Source organism: Phalacrocorax aristotelis, chromosome 5 (assembly GCF_949628215.1).
Source record: "Phalacrocorax aristotelis chromosome 5, bGulAri2.1, whole genome shotgun sequence".
Classification (NCBI taxonomy): Eukaryota; Metazoa; Chordata; class Aves; order Suliformes; family Phalacrocoracidae; genus Phalacrocorax; species Phalacrocorax aristotelis.
Genome location: NC_134280.1, coordinates 6,903,906 through 6,922,797, shown reverse-complemented (window position 1 = coordinate 6,922,797; position 18,892 = coordinate 6,903,906). Strand labels below are relative to the sequence as shown.

The window sequence follows — 18,892 nt, the reverse complement described above, 5'->3', positions numbered from 1 at the left end:
AAAACAGCCCAGGCTTTAGCCTTCTCCCTGGCACACTGTTTGCTCAAGAAACTGAAAGACTGGGCTTCGTTCCTCCCTTGTTCCACATTATGTCGCTCCAAAAACGTCCCTGTCACTGTCCAATTAAGATCAGATTCAGTAACTTTTTTCAGCTGTTACAGTGCTTTAATTTTAAAGTAAAAAACAATAAGTCTGAAGACTGAAGTTTCATTTTTAAGTTACTTAAGATATTACTTCCCAATTTTTTCTTTTTTATTATTTCTGAATATCTTAGAGAGATTTTTATTTGCTTTTAAACCAAGGAGGCTCCAAACTAAAAGTGTATTTTAAGAATCCATAACAAAATAAAGCACCAGAGAAGGATTTTGTAATTATCCCCAAATTAAACATTAAAATCTATGAAATAAGGGGTTTAGTTTCTCACATGCAATACCATGCAAACAGGTCCATGTGGCCTACAACCAGCAGTCATACCTTGTTTCTCCTGGATTTAAATTTGCATTTATATCTGGAGGTTGCTTAGACATACTTAGGTTTAAACCTTGCTGCTCTGGTCTCTCAGCAAGATTTAGCGGCACTGACTTGTGCTCCCATATTTGACTTCCAGACTGACATTGGGTTGAACCCCATGAACCAAAGAAGTACATTGGAGTTTACATGTACTCATGTAGACCATGGCCTCATAATGCAACCTCTGCCCCGCATTTTATGAAATATTATAATTATGGTTTGTCCTGAAATTATATTAAAATATATTGTAAATATATTCAGGAGGTTCTTCTGTGTTTTAGGTTTTTCTCCTCAAAGTGTCAATTAGGAGGAGGGATAAAGCTTTATGACCTTCACGTATTCTCTCTAGTACAAACCCTGAATTTACTCAGTTTCCAAATACATGGCGCCAAGATGACAATAACCAACATAAAGTTCATTGTTATTTAAATACATACTCTTCATTATATATTTGCTTGCCTTTTGGAGACAAAAAATACCAGACTATTGTGTTATTGTATTAAAAACGTAGATACATTAGAATTGTATCTGAGGAAAGCATGTGGTACACCGCTAAAATTCAGCTGCTCATGGCAGTCACCAGACTTTACAATCAAAGAGATGGAATAAGTCAGAGAGCTCAAATCTTCCTTCCTTGCTTTTCCCTGCTGAGGGGCTGGTCAGAAAAATCCCACTTCCAAGTTTTCTCCAGTGGGAAGAATAATCTCAGTTCCAAATTTTCCAAATCCCAGTTCCAAATTTTCTCCAGTGGGAAGAATAACAGCAGACAGGACCCATCACGGCCCCTCACATGCAGAACTTGGTGTCACTGTGGGAGTATTCTTTGCTACTGTCAGTCTGTCTCTCTCTTCCTGCAGCAACTGCTCAGGCTCACTCCACCTGCCCAGGGAGCTGCTTTATTTCCATCTTCTTCCCGCCACTCATATTCACCTCTAACTCCCTCAGCCAAGTCCCTGTGCTCTTTTTCTTCAGGTCAGCCTCAAGCACAGCCAGCTCCTTCTCCATCCAGACCATAAAAGCCATTACTTCTACATAATAACAGAACAAATATGGAAGCACTTCTATACACAGTGTTTTATTTTCCTAGATAATGGGTAATTAAGGTTGTGTTTATACTGGTGATTCATAGTATTAGAAATACCTGGTCATCACCAAAACCAAGTTCTATAAAGTCAGGAAATTCTAAAGTGATCATAAACATAAACCAAACTTGCTGGATCTGGAGAAGCAGAACTAGGGCATTCGAAGTAGCCTCAACTATGCAACTGTAATGACACAATAACCATAATTGGTCCCAATGCACATAAAAACTGGTTTTAGAGACATTAGATTCTTAGTTTTATTTTTTATTTCTCCCTATTCTTTCATTTTCACTTCCATGCTAATAATAGCTTCTATTACTACCAATCGTTTGGAACAAAGAGAAAACCTATCTCAAGAACTACAGCTCTTAAAGCTCTTTAATTCTACCTTAAATTACAGTCAAGTCATTCAAATTCTGTATTTACAGTAAGTGCTGCCATTCCAGGGAGAGCAGAGCATCACACCAGCACTGAAATCTCTGCTGCAAGGGCAAAACTACTTGGTCTTAACTGTGGACCCATCTTCATAGCCCTTTATTTCCTCTCCACTCTTAATTTGTTTCCTTGAATGTCTTTGTTAACTGCAGTGGAGCTTGTAGCTGACACAGAACACCAGCCCACAAGGAGATTCCCTACAGGAAAGGAATTACCATTGTTTTCCAAGTCCTGACCTGCAGATCTCATAGGTTTTGTGCGAGATTCGTCCAGAAACTCATCCACCCCACCACCATCCCACCTCTCGCTCACCTGGCAGAGCGCCGGCAACTTCCACGTTTCTGCACAGGACCCACAGGTTTTCCAGCATCCCAAGTGCCTCGTATGTGGAATCTGGGAGCAGGTGAACATTAGGGCTCCAGCCCGTGCTCCATGCTGCAGAGCCCTGCCACAAGGTACAGACTCCTGGGCTGCAGCCTTATGTTGAGGCTCCTCCATCGCTTCATTTAATGCAAGGTGTTTCCCTACCGCGTGACTCGACGTGCAGGCACGACGGTGTTGCGCGACTCGACGTGCAGGCACGACGGTGTTGCGCGACTCTGCACAGATGCCAGCACATTTTCAATGCTACAGAAGTACAGTAATAGTTTCTAAAGTATGAACCACAAGGAAAAAGATAAATGGGACGAATATAGATAGAGTATCAGAGAAAACCTGCATGTGTGAAAAGTGCTAAACTGGGGGAATGAGACCCTAAGAGGGTGAAACGTGACTCTCATGGACTTAACAGTAGTGATTCTCTGCTGGACGCTGAGCCTACCTAGCAGGCCCACCTGTTGTTTTCTTTAACTCTGATTGATTCTTTAACTACCTAAACAAACTACAGCTACAAACACCGCGGGAAATTGAGAGAATGAAAATGGAATGGGAACAATGAATGGGCTTGGGGAAATATACAACCATGTTTAAGATTGGAAGTGAAAGGCCAAAGCTGCAGCAAAATAGGATGTTTGGAAATCAAGTTCAGGATGAATGTATAATAGTCATGCGAACAGGAACTTTCACTTTCCTCTTTTCTAGTTCTGCAACATTTGATCTAGTAAAAAGTTCAAGGCCAGTATTTTTGCTTTATAATGGGTATAGCGGAGTGGTCAGTTAAAGAGGTGGGCAAAAATCAGTACTAGAAGACAGATTAACAGAGCAAATGCACTGTCCTGTGAAGTACACATGCTTTTAAATAGTCACTTACCAAAGCAATTTTGTGATAAAGCAAAGAATCCTTCCGTTTTCCTTGCAGCATTTGGTTTTGTTACATTGACAAGTACATGTGAAAGACTCAAAGTGACAGTCTTCCCCGAGCACCAGAACAGCTCGCTCTCTGCACCTATGGAATTACAGCTTTTGTCTTAAAACCCTTCTGCACAGACTAGTGCCGATCTTTCCTTATCACAGCTATTGACCAGAAGTGCCCAAGAACTACCATGTCTTATTCAATACTTCAGCCAGATGCAGGTTAACATGTCACCCATGGGTCACAGGCTACGAATTGCTGGCACCCCAGTGACGGTTACTGCCCAGTGCTCATTTCCCATGCCGTGCCATGGTGAGTAGCTCTTGCTTCTCCTTGTACATTTTTGTTTGTGTAGTGTTGATTAAGGGTAAAATTTTCAACAGTATAGGAGGAATTTGCTGCACCTAAAGCAGGACTGTACCTCTCTGGGTCTTGATGCCCTTAAAGTCCAGACCAGTGAGTGGTTTCTGCTGTTACACCCTTTCAACTCCCATGCCCGAGTTCCCGTCTTGCAGAAACCAAGGCTCAGGAAGCAAAACGGAAAGGCAAGACTGATCAGTGCATCCCAAATCAGTGTTTGGGTTCCGCCAATCTTTCTGTTTCGCTTCCCTGTCGGTTACACTGCACTGCCGGTCACAAGAAGTACTTGCAGCACATCTCTGACACATAGCTCTCAAAGTGTTTTACAATGACAGAAAAATACTTGCTATGTTACAGATGCAAAGATTGAGACTTGGATTTTACATGCCCTGTGCTACGGAAGCCTGAGGTATCTTGTGCTCTAGTGGACATCAGTGAAACAGACCTGCTGTAGATTTTAAACAGGATCCATAACCTTTCTGTGCCCCAGTCAACCTACAAATAAACCGAAAAATACCAGTCACCAATTCCACAGAACTAGGTCAAAAGATGTGACGTAAGGACAAGTTGAGTTTAGCGTTGCATGTTAACCTCCTCCTACGTAAAGTAAACCCAGCCCCATCCACCTTAACGCATAACTCCTCATTCAGGATAATAAATTCTCAAATGACTGAAACCAGCATTTGTTGAGCTGTCTTCAACTTCAACCTGCCTGCATTCCTTGGGTTACTTCTATTACTTTATTACACAGGAATGAGATGCAGGCTTACAAAGCCTACAGCATCGGGAAAAATACCAAAATAAACCACATGACATGTCGGCCCCAGTATATTTCATGACAAAGATCTCCCTGAAATTAAGGGGGATGGAATTCGACCTGTGCGCTTCAGGATGACCAGAGGGAAGTGTTTACCTTTCCGAAACAGAGTTGAGAGTTTTGTATGGTGCCTATATCTGATTCTAACTGCAAGAGCATGCTACGCAGACCACGTTTGCAAGGCTACAGAGACAAAAATTAAAGTAGCCAGGAGGAAACTCTGTGTTTCCACACCTCACGTGGTATACGTATTCTAAGCGAATATGCATCTTTATCTCACTTTTCAAGCTAGTTCTGTGTATGAAGCAACGTCTTGTACTATAGAAAGTTACAAATGCTCTTTTCAGGTCAAGTTGTTAAACTCTGTTTTAAAAACCTTTAGCCTTAATTGTCTGACACATTGTTTTCCATTATACATTAAAATTTCTGCCCTTGAAGAGTCCAGGACAAACATAATCCATCATTGAATATCACTCATATCAAATGCTATTCAATCTTTGTGGAGAAAAAAAATCATAAAATAACATATTTTGTCTTTTTTTGAATTATTTCTCATCTACACAAACACTACTGGGAAGAAATTAACCGCTTTTAAGGGTTTGTAAAAGAATTGATTCCCAGGTTTACAGCATGGTGGCAACTCTGCCCAATGACAGTGTTAGAAGATAGTTTCTTGGTAGGAATGCTGATGCAACTTTAACTACAGGCACTAGAAAATGCTGCTGTAATCCTTTCTTAACTTCGGATTGCAAAGATGCAGGAATTAACAAATAGTTAAGGTGCTCCATTACCCTGTCCTGTCTGTGAGTGTTTGTCTGTAACTATACCTTGCCAAGACAAAGGGAAAAAGTAGTGGCTATACTATATATATATATATATCTCTATAGCTAAAATAAACTCTACTTCTTGATTCAAAGCCTATATACAGCTTTTTTTTTTTTCCACTCTTTCTGTCTTAAATGGGTAATTTTCACACATTTTGAAGACCCCATATAAGCTATTTTAAACAATGTTATGAAACATGACATTTTAAAGGTGCAAATTAATAACATGTAAAGAAAATACTGAATACTGACATTTTTTTTTTAAAAGAACAAGACTTCTTTAAAATGGCAAATAATATTTCCAGGGAAGTGGCAGAAGTTCCCCTCCTTTAAGGCATTTAAAACTAACTTCACAAAACACTAGCAGGCATACGATAAACCATTAACACCTCAGCCTTTTCAGTTTCCAACATGTAGAACTCCGTTATTTGTATATATAAAGTGAGAACTAACAGGGCATTCAGCAATTATGTGACAATTGGAAAATCTTACTGAAAATGAACAGTAAAGCAAGAGTACCTACTAACGATAATACAACACAACACAACAGTTTTTGGTCTTCTTATCAATAACAGCCCAGGCGTGTACTGACTGTGCATTGCAAATTGTTTTGATCTATATTGACAATAGAAGGTAAACCTGTCTTTTAAAATGAATGCATTTATACAGAAGCAAGTTAGCACCTTAACCTGACTCGACAGCAGGCTTCCTTACTGTTTAATATACACAAACATGCAAAGTAGTTTTAAGAAATATACACATACTGCATGCATACTGGTACACCGCCTAGTAATGCAAATAATAATCCAAGAATATTCTACAAAAATACATCCATACTCTATTAAAGAAGCACAAAACATGAACTTCTGATTGAAGAATATTAGGTCCAGCATATAAACAATCAGCTAGTAACACTGCTCCCTGAAATCTAGTGAGATTGTCTGCCATAATCTTTAGCATGTCCTCAGATTTGTAAAGTTTTACATGGGTTTTAGCCTACATTTATGCATCTTTAAAAAGTAGGTAAGTAGATAACACACTTCTGCCTTTGAAAGCCAAGCAAGCTTTTGAAGTTAAATCTAATTAAAAAAAAAAAAAAGTTCTTCTACCTTCAGTAAAATGTAGTGCAAAAATATTTTGCATTCCATCATTTCTGTTTCATTAAAAATTGCACCATCAGGACGGGTTTGACGGTAGCATTTCTGGGTGACTAGAATGCTGCTGTACTGCAACACTGAAACCCACATTTTTTTCTTTCTTTCTTGGCTGAACTGCTGAGCCTTTAGCGTTGTATTAATATTAACCACGTTGATCTTTGGTTAAAAAAGTCAAGAATTAGTACCACCAACGCCTGCATGTTAAAACTGCTAATTAGATTCCAGGAAGCCACTGGTTACTCCAAATACTGGCCAGAGAACAAAGAATAGTACAGAGACTTGTATTCAATGCATTACGACTGGCGTCAAATATTTCCACACTCAGTTTATAGCAAGCTGTAACTTTAACCAGACTTTAACCAGGAGTTCTGGTAACAGCACGCCAAAATGTATTTACACAACTTTTTCGGAATAGATTAGCATTAAAAGGTACACCTAAAATGCCTCAAAAATCTCACACACTCTCATTTTGCTTTGATTTTTATTTAAACTGATTTATGTAAGCTATAAAACTAATTGACACCAAAACTTTGTTGGTTTGTATATAAAGAATGCAGAGAGAATGAATACTCCCGGGTGAGCCGAGCACCACATCCACCTGAACACCTGCACTGACTCTGCGTGGTTTTTGTTTGAGTCAAGACAGCTACTTTGCTTCTTTAGTCAACCTTCACTCAAGGCACGTAAGACCACAGCAAGCAACTTCCCAACATCATCCACAAAACACTGTGTAACTAACCCAATCCTTGCTGATACAAGTCTCAATCAATCCCATCGATATCTAAAAAACTAAAAAGGAGGGTGTGAGTGAGTGAGAGAGGTCGTAGGTTGTGAGGAAGGAGCGTTTTTATTTAGTTCCTTCCCTTCTGCTCAGCAACTTTGCAATCCATTTACTGCTTTTTTCCTTTCCCATCTCTCACCCCTGCGCACTGTTGAGCTGGAAACTGGTCTGCAAGAATGTGAAGAATGTAAACAGCCTTTTCTTGTCCAAAAGGATAGGAGTGTGAAAGAAATGGGTGCCTTATCGCAGGACTGCAGCTCGCTACTTCATTGCTGTGATAAAGTGCTGGAGCAAAAAACATTACACGACAAGCACAATCCAAAACCGGATTAGAATTTGACATAAGCTCCCTCAAAAACTAATCAATCAACTCACGCTGTAATATTAGACTCCAGTTCTTAAGGAGGGTGTTTAATCCCTTCAAGGTTTATTACACGCTCCCTATTGACTACAGTGACAAACTTTCAGATACCAGGCAGCTGGGGAAGAGAGGCATAACTTTGGCTGCACGAATTAGAAATAATTACGGGAGTGGTTAACAACCTCCGGGGGAAAAAAAAAAAATAAATTCAATATCGTAATGACACTTGTTAAAGTGAAGACTGCCGAACTCTTTCGCAAATCCGATCTTTCTCCCCCTAACCTCTCCCGCCATAACATGCACCTTAAGCCCGTTTCTGCCGCGAGTTCCCACGAGCGGCATCGGCCGCTGGCCTCGGGAGAAGTTGCGCCCTTCGCGTTACCGGTCTCCAACCGCGCACCTGCAGCAGTGCACCCTCTCACCACGTCGGTCCCCACATTCCCCGCTGCGCGCGAAGGAATGTGTAGCGCATAACAACGTGCGACAGCTTATAATAAAAATTAACAAAAAAAAAAAAAAAACCCACACAAAAACCCACCAAACCAACCACAACAACAAACAACCCTGCAAGGGTTTTTCGCTGCAGCAAGCCGAAAAAGCGAGGCGGCTTTCAAAGCGCCGGCGGCTCGACCGACGCGGCCCGCGATGCCGTGCACACGCAAAGAGGCGCTTGGGGACAGCGGAAAACTTTTTTCGGGAAGGGGGAGTTTGGGGTGTTGCGGGGCTCCCGCCGAGCCCCGCCGGCCCCAGCGAGGCGGCCCAGCAACACGCGGGCCCGCTTAAAAAAGAAGAAAAAGGGGAAAAAAAAAAAACAACAAACCCAAGAAGCGGCGCCGGGCTGCGGGAGGCTGCCCGCCCGTGTGGCGCGGTGCGGGATGCTCGGAGCCAGCCCTGCTTTGCCTCCGGAGGGGACGGCGCCTCGGCCGGGGGGGCGCCGCGACCCCCGAGGTCTTGCGGCGGGGGGCCGAGGGGGGGGAAGGAGACTTACGAGCTGGAGGACGCCCTGGACCACGACGAGGGGCAGGGGCTGCAGGTGCACCATCCTGGCTGCCGGTCTAGGAGGCGGCTCCCCTCGCACGGGTCTCGCGCATCTCCGCTCCTGGGAGGAGGGAGCGGGGGCAGGACCGAGCGCAGGGACACGCCGCCCCGCTTGTCCCCCCGCTCACCGGGCGCTGGCGGGCAGCGCCCAGACCCCGGCACTGCCGCGCCGCTCCGCGCCGCGCCGCTCGGCTCCGCGGGCGGCCATGGCGGGCGGGCGAGAGGCGGGAAGGGAGGAGGAGGAGGCGGGAAGGCGGGAGGCGGCGGCGCTGCCGGGCCGGGCGGCCGCCGCACCCCCCCCCGCGGGGCAGAGCGAGGTCCCCTCACAGCCCGCCGCCGACCGGCGGAGCGGCGGCGTGCCGGCGGACAGACCCCGCCGCCCCGCTGCCTGCCATGGTGCTGCCGGGGCAGGGGGCCGCCCGGCCGGGCCGAAGTTGAGGAGCCGTTCGCGGGGGATGGATGGAGGGATGGAGGGCGAGCGGGGCGGCGCACCCCCCCCGGGCGCTGGGGAGACCCCGTTGTCCCGGGCGGGGAGGCCGTTCCCGGGAAGTTTAAAGCTGCGGCGGCCCCTCCTCCGCCCGCGGCCGCCGCCCCCCCCCCACGCCGCCCTGCCCGGGCGGGAGCGGCGGCCCTCGGGGACCGAGCCCGGCTCCGCCGCCCCTCAGGGGGCCGCTGGCGGCTCCGCCGTGGCCTCCCGCTCTGGTGTAAAAGGAGAGTCAGGTGAAGGGCTTGGCTTCACGTTCACCCCCTCCCGGTCCCGTTTTTATGAGGAATCCCTCTGTCACAACTGCGTTTCTCTCGGGTGGATCTGCCCCCACGCGGGTGGGCAGCCGTGGGACTTGTGGAGAAACAACGTGTTTCCCCTCCCCGGCTGTGAGGCGGCGTGGCGGGACGGCCGGGCCCTCAGCCTGCCCTGGGGACACCGTGTGCCCCACAGCTGGGGGCGCGTCCCCTCGAGTGGGCACAGGGACGGGGTGCTGTCCCAGCGGGTCCGTGCGTGGGGCTTGAGCTGCGCAGGGAGCGGGGGAGAGCGGTGCTGCTGGTGCCACTGGGCAAGCAATGGCGCCCGAGCGAGCTGGGAGCCCCGGGGCTGGAGAACGCGTCTCCAAAGAAGTCACTCTGAGCATACATCCATTTAATAACCTTAAATTAACGAATACACTCCAGAACCTTTTTTGAGATGAGCGTGAGCGGCCTGAAACTTTTGTCCCGAAACTGTGCTTTTGAGCTGCAGGGGGGACAACCTCCGAACATGGCAATCTTGAAAAGGGACACAAAGTTCTGAGCGCGGGAGGCCGAGGCGGGACGCAAACCCCGGCCACGTTCGGCGCACGTGCCTCCCACGCCGCCGGGGACTGACGCGGTAGCACCGTTACTGGTGTCGGATACGCCGGCGTCGAGGCCAGCAGCGCCGGCGTTTGCTCATCGGTAATTCACATTCACGTGAGATGCGATAACGCGAGCTCTCTGCCGCTGGGCTGAAGTGGAGGTAGCAGTTTCAGTTTCCAAACCCTACCTGTCGTTTGCAGATTAGTTTCCTCTTCATTCTCGGTTGCCCTGTCTCATCTTCTTACTAGCTCTGTGTTCAGGTTACATCTTGACTACCTTTGTATTTTCAACCGCTAACACTGTTGCCAGTGGAAGCAGCTTTGCAAGCTCTTTCATGGCACCTGAGAGCAGCCATGATTTTACCAGGTAACGATTGTGGTTATTTAGTTGTTAAATCCCACCGGTTCCTTTCCTGGCTCTGCTGCCGGGTGTCTCGTGAAACGTATCACCTGGATGCGACTGAGCCACGGATCGCCTTCTCTCTTTTGGGTTCAGAAAACATGCTTGGTGTATAGCAAAGGCAACTACATACAAACCGAACTACTCTGAAATGGGTTCATTTGCAGGAGGTTCAAAGATTCGGAGAAACAACTGAAACAGCAATGGTCACCGAGTCAATATATTATAATGTATTTTAGTGGTCTTCAAGCTGCTGTGCTACCATTTGGTTTTATTTCTAATATAGAATGACCAGCATAAAATACGTTAGGATTTACCTGTTAGAATTTAAATCGAAAAGTTTTCTTCACATCCTGGATGGAAAGTAGTTAAATGCTGCTGCACATATGTTCAGTACCGAAAAATAATGTTTTCTATGGTACTGAAACTACATTTTTGCACATGTAAATGAAGCCGTTATTGGCTTAACCGTGAGGAAGCGCCCTGTTGAGCTGCCCAGGGCTCTCGGCCCCAGCACCCTGTGCCGGGGCGAGCCCGGGAGGCGGGAGCTGACCCTGAGCCGGGCTCGCACGGCGGCGCCGGGCCGGGCTCCGGCCCCTCAAATAAATGGAAACATCTTGAGCGCGATCTACTGCTCGCAGGCGGTACTGCCTGCAAGCGCGGCGCGGGGGTGGTCGCGCCTCCTGGCGAATTGGCATTATGCAGCCGGGTGAAAAGGCTGCTATGCAATTAGTTAGAATTACGAAGGCTAAATTCGGATGAAGTATTTAGATAGATCTTTTTTTTTTAAATGAAAAGCTGTGCTCTATAAATTCAAGGAAAGCTGAATTTCTATAATTGGCTTTTAATGGAACAATAGTGTTTAAACTAAAGTACTGTAGTTCTATCCTATTAAATACAAACGGACTCGATTTAAATGACATTAACTTTGTCAGACAAGCTATCAGAAGCTGGCCTTAAATCATACTTTTTCCAGATTAACTAGCAGTAAATATTTGTAAAGCGCTTTGAAGATGAAAAGCACCGTGCACAGTAAGTGATAAGTATTATTGTTATTTGTATTACTTCCCAGAAAAGTCACGGTGCTGTTGGTTAAGAACAGAATGTAAGGCTGGCGCTTTGCATTCCTTTGCTTTGGCATGTTAGCGTGATCTTCAAACGTCATTTAAATGGGGAAAGGAAAAATTGCTGGTCTGATTTTCAGACACAATAACAAAGAGTTGGTTCATCTCAGGAAATAACAGCTGTACACTGCAGGAAGTAATCCTAATCTCTCTCGAAATAGATTGGTGATCCAGCTGTGGGGAAACTAAACTAAGAGCTCAGGGTCCTACTAAACCATCTTGGCTGCTACAAGACAGTGAAAAATATCTGATTAACACATGATCTCTAATGCCTGTGCACAAAGTCAATAGTAATTTTTATTCCTTTATCAAGTAATTTACAAGAGCAAACAAGTAAAACCTGTAGTTAGCATCAAACCCATCTGTCATTCAACCTCAATTAAATTCTTAAATCTCATTCCTCTGAGTTAATTCAAAACACTGACATCGACCTTTGCTCTTCTTAGTCCTAAGACTCCTCACTCTGTTTCCAGCTGTTAGAAACACTGGACTGGAAAGAGCGGCCTGTGTCATTCAGTCCATCTCCCTTGACTGCAGACCTTGAAGTGTAGGTTCGTTTTGGAAACTCTTCAAGATCCATCTTGAAATTAGCTAATTGGGAGTGGGGGGGAAGTCCCACACTGCATTAGGGAGCTGTTCCAAAAATAAACTCCTCTGGCATTTGGAAACCTTATTCTAACTTCTAGTTTCCAGATACACTGTATTTGATAGCTGGTTTTATACACACTTGTCCTTTTACAGTCACTGCTTTCTCATGATCTCCTCTTCCTCCTTCTGACAATGTGTAGCCCAAAAAATTTATAAGGTACAGATTCCCTCTCAAATTTTATTAACTATGTCAGCCAGGCCATCTCTCTCAAGGCAATAGCACTCCATTTCTTGTGCTAGTCTAGTAAAACTTCTCTTTTGTCTATTCCCAGTGGAATTAATTAATCTTTTTTGAATGTGGGTGAACATACAAACTGTTAGTGGTCTTGTGGAACATCATTAATGCCTAATCTACCTCTGTTGGAAGTATATTCTCTGATACACGCTGTTATTGTATTCTCCTTGTCAAGAATGCATCACAATTATATTTTTTCTCTATTGTTCCCGTTGTTCCAATATGTTATCCAGATCCTTTACTCTGCTGACTGCCTACCGGTTCTGTGTCAGCAGCACACTTCAATAGCAAGGTCCTAAATTTTATGCCAGTATTGCTAATTAATTTCTTGAATAGTAGTAGTCCCAAGATCAATCTTTGATGAACCCTATTAGTTATTTCCTTCCAGACTTTGAATACAACCTGTTAAACCATACCTTACCATCTTCACAATATCTTCCTAATCACCTTCTCCAGCCTATCTAATTTTTCCCCTCATGACATCCAATCGCATTTTGACGTGAAGTCCTGACAGATGACTCTATTTCATTTGTCTGGAAAATTAGTAACCCAATCAAAGGCTGGTAATGAAATATTCGTCATCCTAGGATAATCTACCTTTCTGAAAAAAAACCAAAAAACAAACCCTCAATCCAAACCAAACCAAAACCCAAACAAATTTATCCAATTTTCCATTTACCCATGTTTCCAAGCCTTTTTTTTCCTCTGGCAGATTGCTTTCAGCAGCTTTGCATATTTCTAAAGCTTGTCTTTGCTGATGCTGTGTTCTTCTTTCTTTCCATATACTTACGGGTAAGAATTGCATTTGCTGCTCTACGTATATACCATTCCTGATTTTAAAGATTCATTACAAATCTCTTCTACCTGACCTGCAGTTTCCCATGTTGGTTATTTCAAAATTCTGGAGCGGAGATTGCCTCCCATCGCTTCTGCATCTCCTCTTGTCTGAACATAGCAACTGTTGGACTTCAGTTTTACCACGGGTGTTACAACTTCCACTTCCATTTTCTCCTGCCCTTTGTATTAGCTGCATTTGCCCTAATGTTGAGAATCTAATGATTCTATGAATCTTCATTCATATTGAAAACTAAAGGAGGAGATTCATTTGAGGGCACATCTAGACTATCTTTAATTCTTTCTTCATCCTAAAGAAAGAGTGCCTTTGGTTTTTTCTTTCCATATACTCCTGTACGAGGCTGAAGAATCTTGGCTACTTTTTTCAAGTGAGTTTTTATGCTCCTCACTTTATTGCACTTTCTGACCACTAAAAAGCACATTAGCTTTGTTTATCAATATTTTGCCATTGTTTGTGGTCTGTGCTTATCTTTAAATATTAATTTTTATCTAGTTAGGCCTAGCACACTTGGCACTCAGACCTTAGGAACCTAAGCTGTAGCCTATTTTTGTTTATCCATTAATTTAACTATGTGAAGTTTTTTTTAAAAATCATTACAGGTTGATTTTCTACAACTGGTTCCTCAAAATGGCCTGGCTACACCCTGAGCAAATACGCCTGTTTCAGCTTCCCATTTTTTTGTATACCAATACCTAGTTGTTTTCCTCCAGTCCATGCAGGGATGTTAGCAGCATTGCTTCCCCAAGCAAGACTCGGCAAGCTGACATATTCTGCGTCGGTACTCCTGGGTCCTCCTGTTCTCCAGATTCCATACATTGCAGCCAGAATATTTTAGTTTGTTCTCTCACTAGATGTGATGACTTTAATATAATTTTTAAGTCTTATTTTTATCACTTTTTTCTCTACAGCTGCATCAACAGCAGCACTTCCTGTCTCTCTGCCATCCATCCTCTTGCCTTCTCATTTGTGTTACTCATGTTCACTCATCTCCCTTGTCTTTAAGTTGACCTGTAACCTCGGCTTGGAGCTCAGATTGCCTGTCCACTGGAATTTTCCATCACATTGCTTAATTTGGGTTACACACAAAGTCTTTTTCTCAGTGCAGCTAGTGTACTGGGCTTCTCCATAGTGACTATTCTAAAGAGAGAATAATAGTCTGCTACTGCTATTTACTGCTCCTGCTTGAACTCAGGTAATGGATCTGTGCTGTAGCACTGAGAAACTCTAGTTCAGATCCTCAGAGGAGTCCATTACACATTTAGATTTAAAGCCTGGTTTTAGAAGGCTATGAGGGACCACTGTATTGAGCTGTTTTTCTTCTGTACCCTTTAACTTGATTCTTGATCTTGAAACCCATTTGAAAGAAAGAGAGATGAGTCACTAGTACTTACTAACTCCTTCTGAGTTCCTAGAGTTTCCATATACTCAAAGAAGTTTTAAAATCCAAGCAAGCAAAGTATAACACAGTTTACCAATGAGCACAGATCCGTGAGTAAAGACAAAGGCCCATCCAGGTCTAATTCTGTGGACAAATACAACCTTTTGATAAAACAAACATTTGAGTAGACATGCTGACGATACTGGAGGAAGACTGGTGAGAGAAAGTCACTAAATGAAACTGAGAGGTACGCACTGGTGATGATCAATACATTTTAAACCTTTTTATGAGCATGAAGGGATGAATAAAAAGGGACATCTGGAAATCAGTGATCATTAGTCTAAGTCTAATGCCAGGCAGAATACCTGAGCAAATATTAAACTAATTCATACAATAGGACTTAGAAGACAATTTGGTGACTGATCTTCCTGCTTCTACAAAGACTAGACCAAACGTAACATTCCAGCATTTTTTTCCCTGATTACGTCTATTCCCATTAATAATAATATTTTATCATGTGAGGAAGAATTAGAAGGGTTTCAGCTGTAATAGTTACAAGAAATGTGAGTTATTCGTGTGATGGGCTTTGTTTTGTTTTGTTTTTTAGTTTTGTATCTATTTATATATTTTGCTTTGTGAATCAAATGTTTTTTGATAAGTGCTGCAGACTGTATTGAAGTCCTTTTTGAGAAAGTATTTCAGCATCTGCCCAACTTAATTGACTTTAGTCTCCAATAAACATCTTGAAGAGAGAAACTTTCCTGAACTTGAGGCATATGAGTAACTGTCAGGTGAAACAAGTTCGCTATTTAATCTACTGTATCACCCTCAATGTTTTTATGTTCCTATGTGAAAGTGCAGGGGATACTCTAGGCAGAGATTAATTCTGATGTAAGATAGTGCTTTACACTTGGTGTAAAGTTAAGATTGCTCAAATTGTCCACAGTTTTTTATTTTAAAATGTACTAGATGTATTATAATTTACCAGGAGAGTTAAACTTCCAAAGTTTATAAACTATAGCTAGACATGTCAGAGCAGGAACATGGAAAAGATTTTGGAAGATACAGTAATGAGAAAAAAGTAATGAAAACTCTGCTTTAAAGGAAAATGAGTTATCTGTAACTGGGTAAAAAGAGCTATTCAATAAAATTGGTTTTAGAAGTCATACTAGCTAGATGTATTGCAATGCTAAACATTCACATAGAGCAATCATAGCGTTTGAGGGCAAAGTGTCCCTGCTTTAATACTCTCAGGGGTATTTTTCCCACCTTCAGATTTTTTAATATGTTTTCCTAATCATAAATGGGTCTATTATTTCATCAGTTAATTTCTTGCAAAGGGATATTTTATCACTTAGAATGGGCCCTCGTGTGAGATTCATTTACACTAGGGCTACCCTGTTTACTTTAGCTTTAAGGTTCTGAGTTCTAAAATTGTTTTATTTTTGAAGATTTTTCTTTTGAATTTTAATTTTTTAACTGTTTTTCCATAGAATATGAAGAAACCATATCAGCACACCTGTACCATGTGGTTTATGTTTGATCCAGGAGACAAAATAGGCAAATCTGCATTAGGACAAAAGTATCTGCTGTGTAATTCTGCTAAAAAAATTCCAACTTAATATTATGAAATAAAAAGTCACAGAGCTGTGCTAAAAAGATGACTGTGACTTGAGAGATTAGAATTTGCTATTGCATTCATTTAGGATTGAAAAAAAAATGTTCAGTGAACGCTTCCAAACCCACTTCACTTTCACTTTTATTACACTTCTAAGTCATAATCTCTTATACAAAAAGATGCAATTTTTTTACTGTCAACTTTCATATGAGGAGTGATAAGAAAAAACCTGTGTAGAACGGTATGCACGGTTACTAAGTGTCAAGGTGAACTCTGGCTAGTTCTAAAAGACAACACGAATATATTTTTAATGTTTTTTAGAGTTTTAGCAAGTCAGGGATATAAATAGCCCAAAGAGATGATAATGTGCCCAAGCGAACTTTTTCAAAGATAGAGAAGAACATATCTTTTTCTTCCTTAAAGAGGTCCCACGTTTTTAGAAAGATCATTTTTCCAGCCAAATTGACCAGAATGGGAATCTCTTTATTTACATAATTTCCAACATAAGCAGTGACATGAATCACTGGCGAAGACAGTGTGCTCTGCATCTATTTTCACATTGTTGCCCAGCAATTGTCAGATAGTATTACTCTCTTTTTTTATGATTATAAATCTACCCAGGCTAGACTGCAGCACGTATCCCAGTGGCCTTTGGTACCTCATGAGATAAAATTCTTCATAAAACATCCCACACATGTGTTATGTTATCAGAACAGTTATAGCAGGTTGACAAATAATGCAAGCTCTTAGGCTAAGTACAGAATCGGTTGTTTTGAAAATTAGCACAAATTATTTGTTTTCTTTATCATCTTCCACAATACCAAAGCAGCTATTCACAAGACATTTTTATATCCCAGGGAAACGGGGGATTTTTCATGCTTTGCTCGATCACGCCACTACAAAAGAGTTGGTGTTTCCCAGGTCCTGCCTGCAACCTTGTCATTAGGCAGCGGAGGTGGAGAGTAAGTGCAACTCCTTCCACTGATTTCCTATAGTCGGCGCCACACTTATGAGATCAAAGAATTACAGCCTGTAATGCAAACCCTGCTGCTGCTAAATGTGGTGTAGACCATTGGAGCCTGTTGTTACTCATTCATCTGTGAGTTCAGACTTCCAAATGCACCTTTCTTCTGCTTCACGAATAAAAAGTTTATTCTGACATTCAATATAAAACTTTGCAATTTAAATGATAAGGCAAAAAACCCTGTTCAACATCCTTAACATCTAAAATGGAATTTATTTCTCACTGTAAAGGTAATTGTGTACTTCAGCGCCTTATTTCCAGACTGAAAACAGCATCCCTTTTTTTTTTTTTCTTTTAATTTGCTTCATAATTCCTTTCCCATGTTGTTTCAAATATCTACTCCTTTTTCAGGCACAGCAGCCCCTGGAGCAACCACCATCCTGCTGCATTCACTTTTAAATTGTGGCCCAGCTGGGTTCATTGCTTCTGGGGGAGGAGGGAAGTACTTTGGAAGGGTAGTTCCGGGGTGGGAAAACTAACACAAGCCTCTTATTTTTGTTTAGAATCCAGACCAGAGCCACCGAGGAACTCTGGATGAAGCTATGCTTTGACCCTTGGAAAAACAGCTTCCCTCTATGGATGAAGAGAGTGAGAAAGGCAGACTCTAATTTCCAGCACAGTTCTTTTGGAGAAGTGACAAAGCCTGCTGCAGAGGTGCTCGGTTTGTTCAGCACTGGAGTAAATCAGAGGGCTTAAGGAGTCTTCCCTGAAACGAGGTAGTTCATTTTGCTGCTTTTTGTTTTCTATTTGCTGGGATTTTGTTTCAAAAATCTGTGGCCTCTGGAGACCAGGTGCTTGAAATTCAAATAAAATGTGGGGTAAAAGAAGCCTGGCTGGGAGAAGTTGTTTGCTGGACCAGAAGCCCGGGGGCACATCCCTGGGTTTGCAGTTAAGTTTGCCACATATTCCAGTCAATGCTATTTAGCTTTGCCTGTTGCTTTGAAAAACCTGTCTCAATAAGGGCTAGCTGTCTAAAATGGTATATTGAGACCAGTTAGCTTATCTCAGAACAGCAATAGTTTATGAGTGACCTATTAACATTTTCCATGTAAGGTGACACTGCAGTTTGTTCGGTGTTGACCTCAGATTTCACTCTACTGTCCAGCTGAGGGGACAGATACCTGTATGAAAATTGAGATACGGCAGTGGACGTTACATTATGTTTGAGAGATTTGGAACAGACTAAGATTCTCCTGTCCTGGAAAGTGTGGTGGCCATTAGTCTGCAATGGCCTTGAGGTTACAGAAGTCTAAAATTGCATCATCAGGTATAATCAATGTCATCAGGTCTGATACTGCTGGACTGAAGAGCAGACATCATCCCTTTCCTCACAGGAAGACAAAGCCATAAACCTGGTGTGACTGGAAGATGAGGAACAGAGTGTTCCTGCTGGTGACTCTGAATAGGTTTTCTTTCACTTACAGCAGAAAGAGGCATATATATGTCCTGTTACATTCATTTTTATCCACTGAGGCTTTGACAAATCTATTATGGTCTCATTTTTTTTGCTTGCAGAGTTCTGACAATTCTTTATTGTTGTAAGACTAAGTTGAAAAGGCCCACGAAAGCCTCTACCATCTTTAAAAGTCTCAGAATTAGAGAAAGAAAGATTTGGCAGATTAATT

General features: G+C 42.8%; 1 protein-coding gene across 2 annotated transcripts in view; it reads right to left on the bottom strand.

Moving 5' to 3' along the window:
• NXPH2 (neurexophilin 2) overlaps positions 1 to 9,198 on the bottom strand; it is a 44,139-nt gene extending 34,941 nt beyond the window's left edge. Inside the window, exon 1 of one of the 2 annotated variants that reach the window (XM_075092832.1) lies at positions 8,607 to 9,198. In XM_075092832.1, coding sequence (XP_074948933.1) covers positions 8,607 to 8,660 — 54 coding nt within the window. In that variant the 5' untranslated portion in view covers positions 8,661 to 9,198. Of the gene's footprint in view, positions 1 to 2,339; positions 2,541 to 8,606 lie in introns of those variants that run through there. The other variant, XM_075092830.1, reaches the window with a different exon arrangement.
• Between the last annotated feature and the right edge of the window lie 9,694 nt (positions 9,199 to 18,892).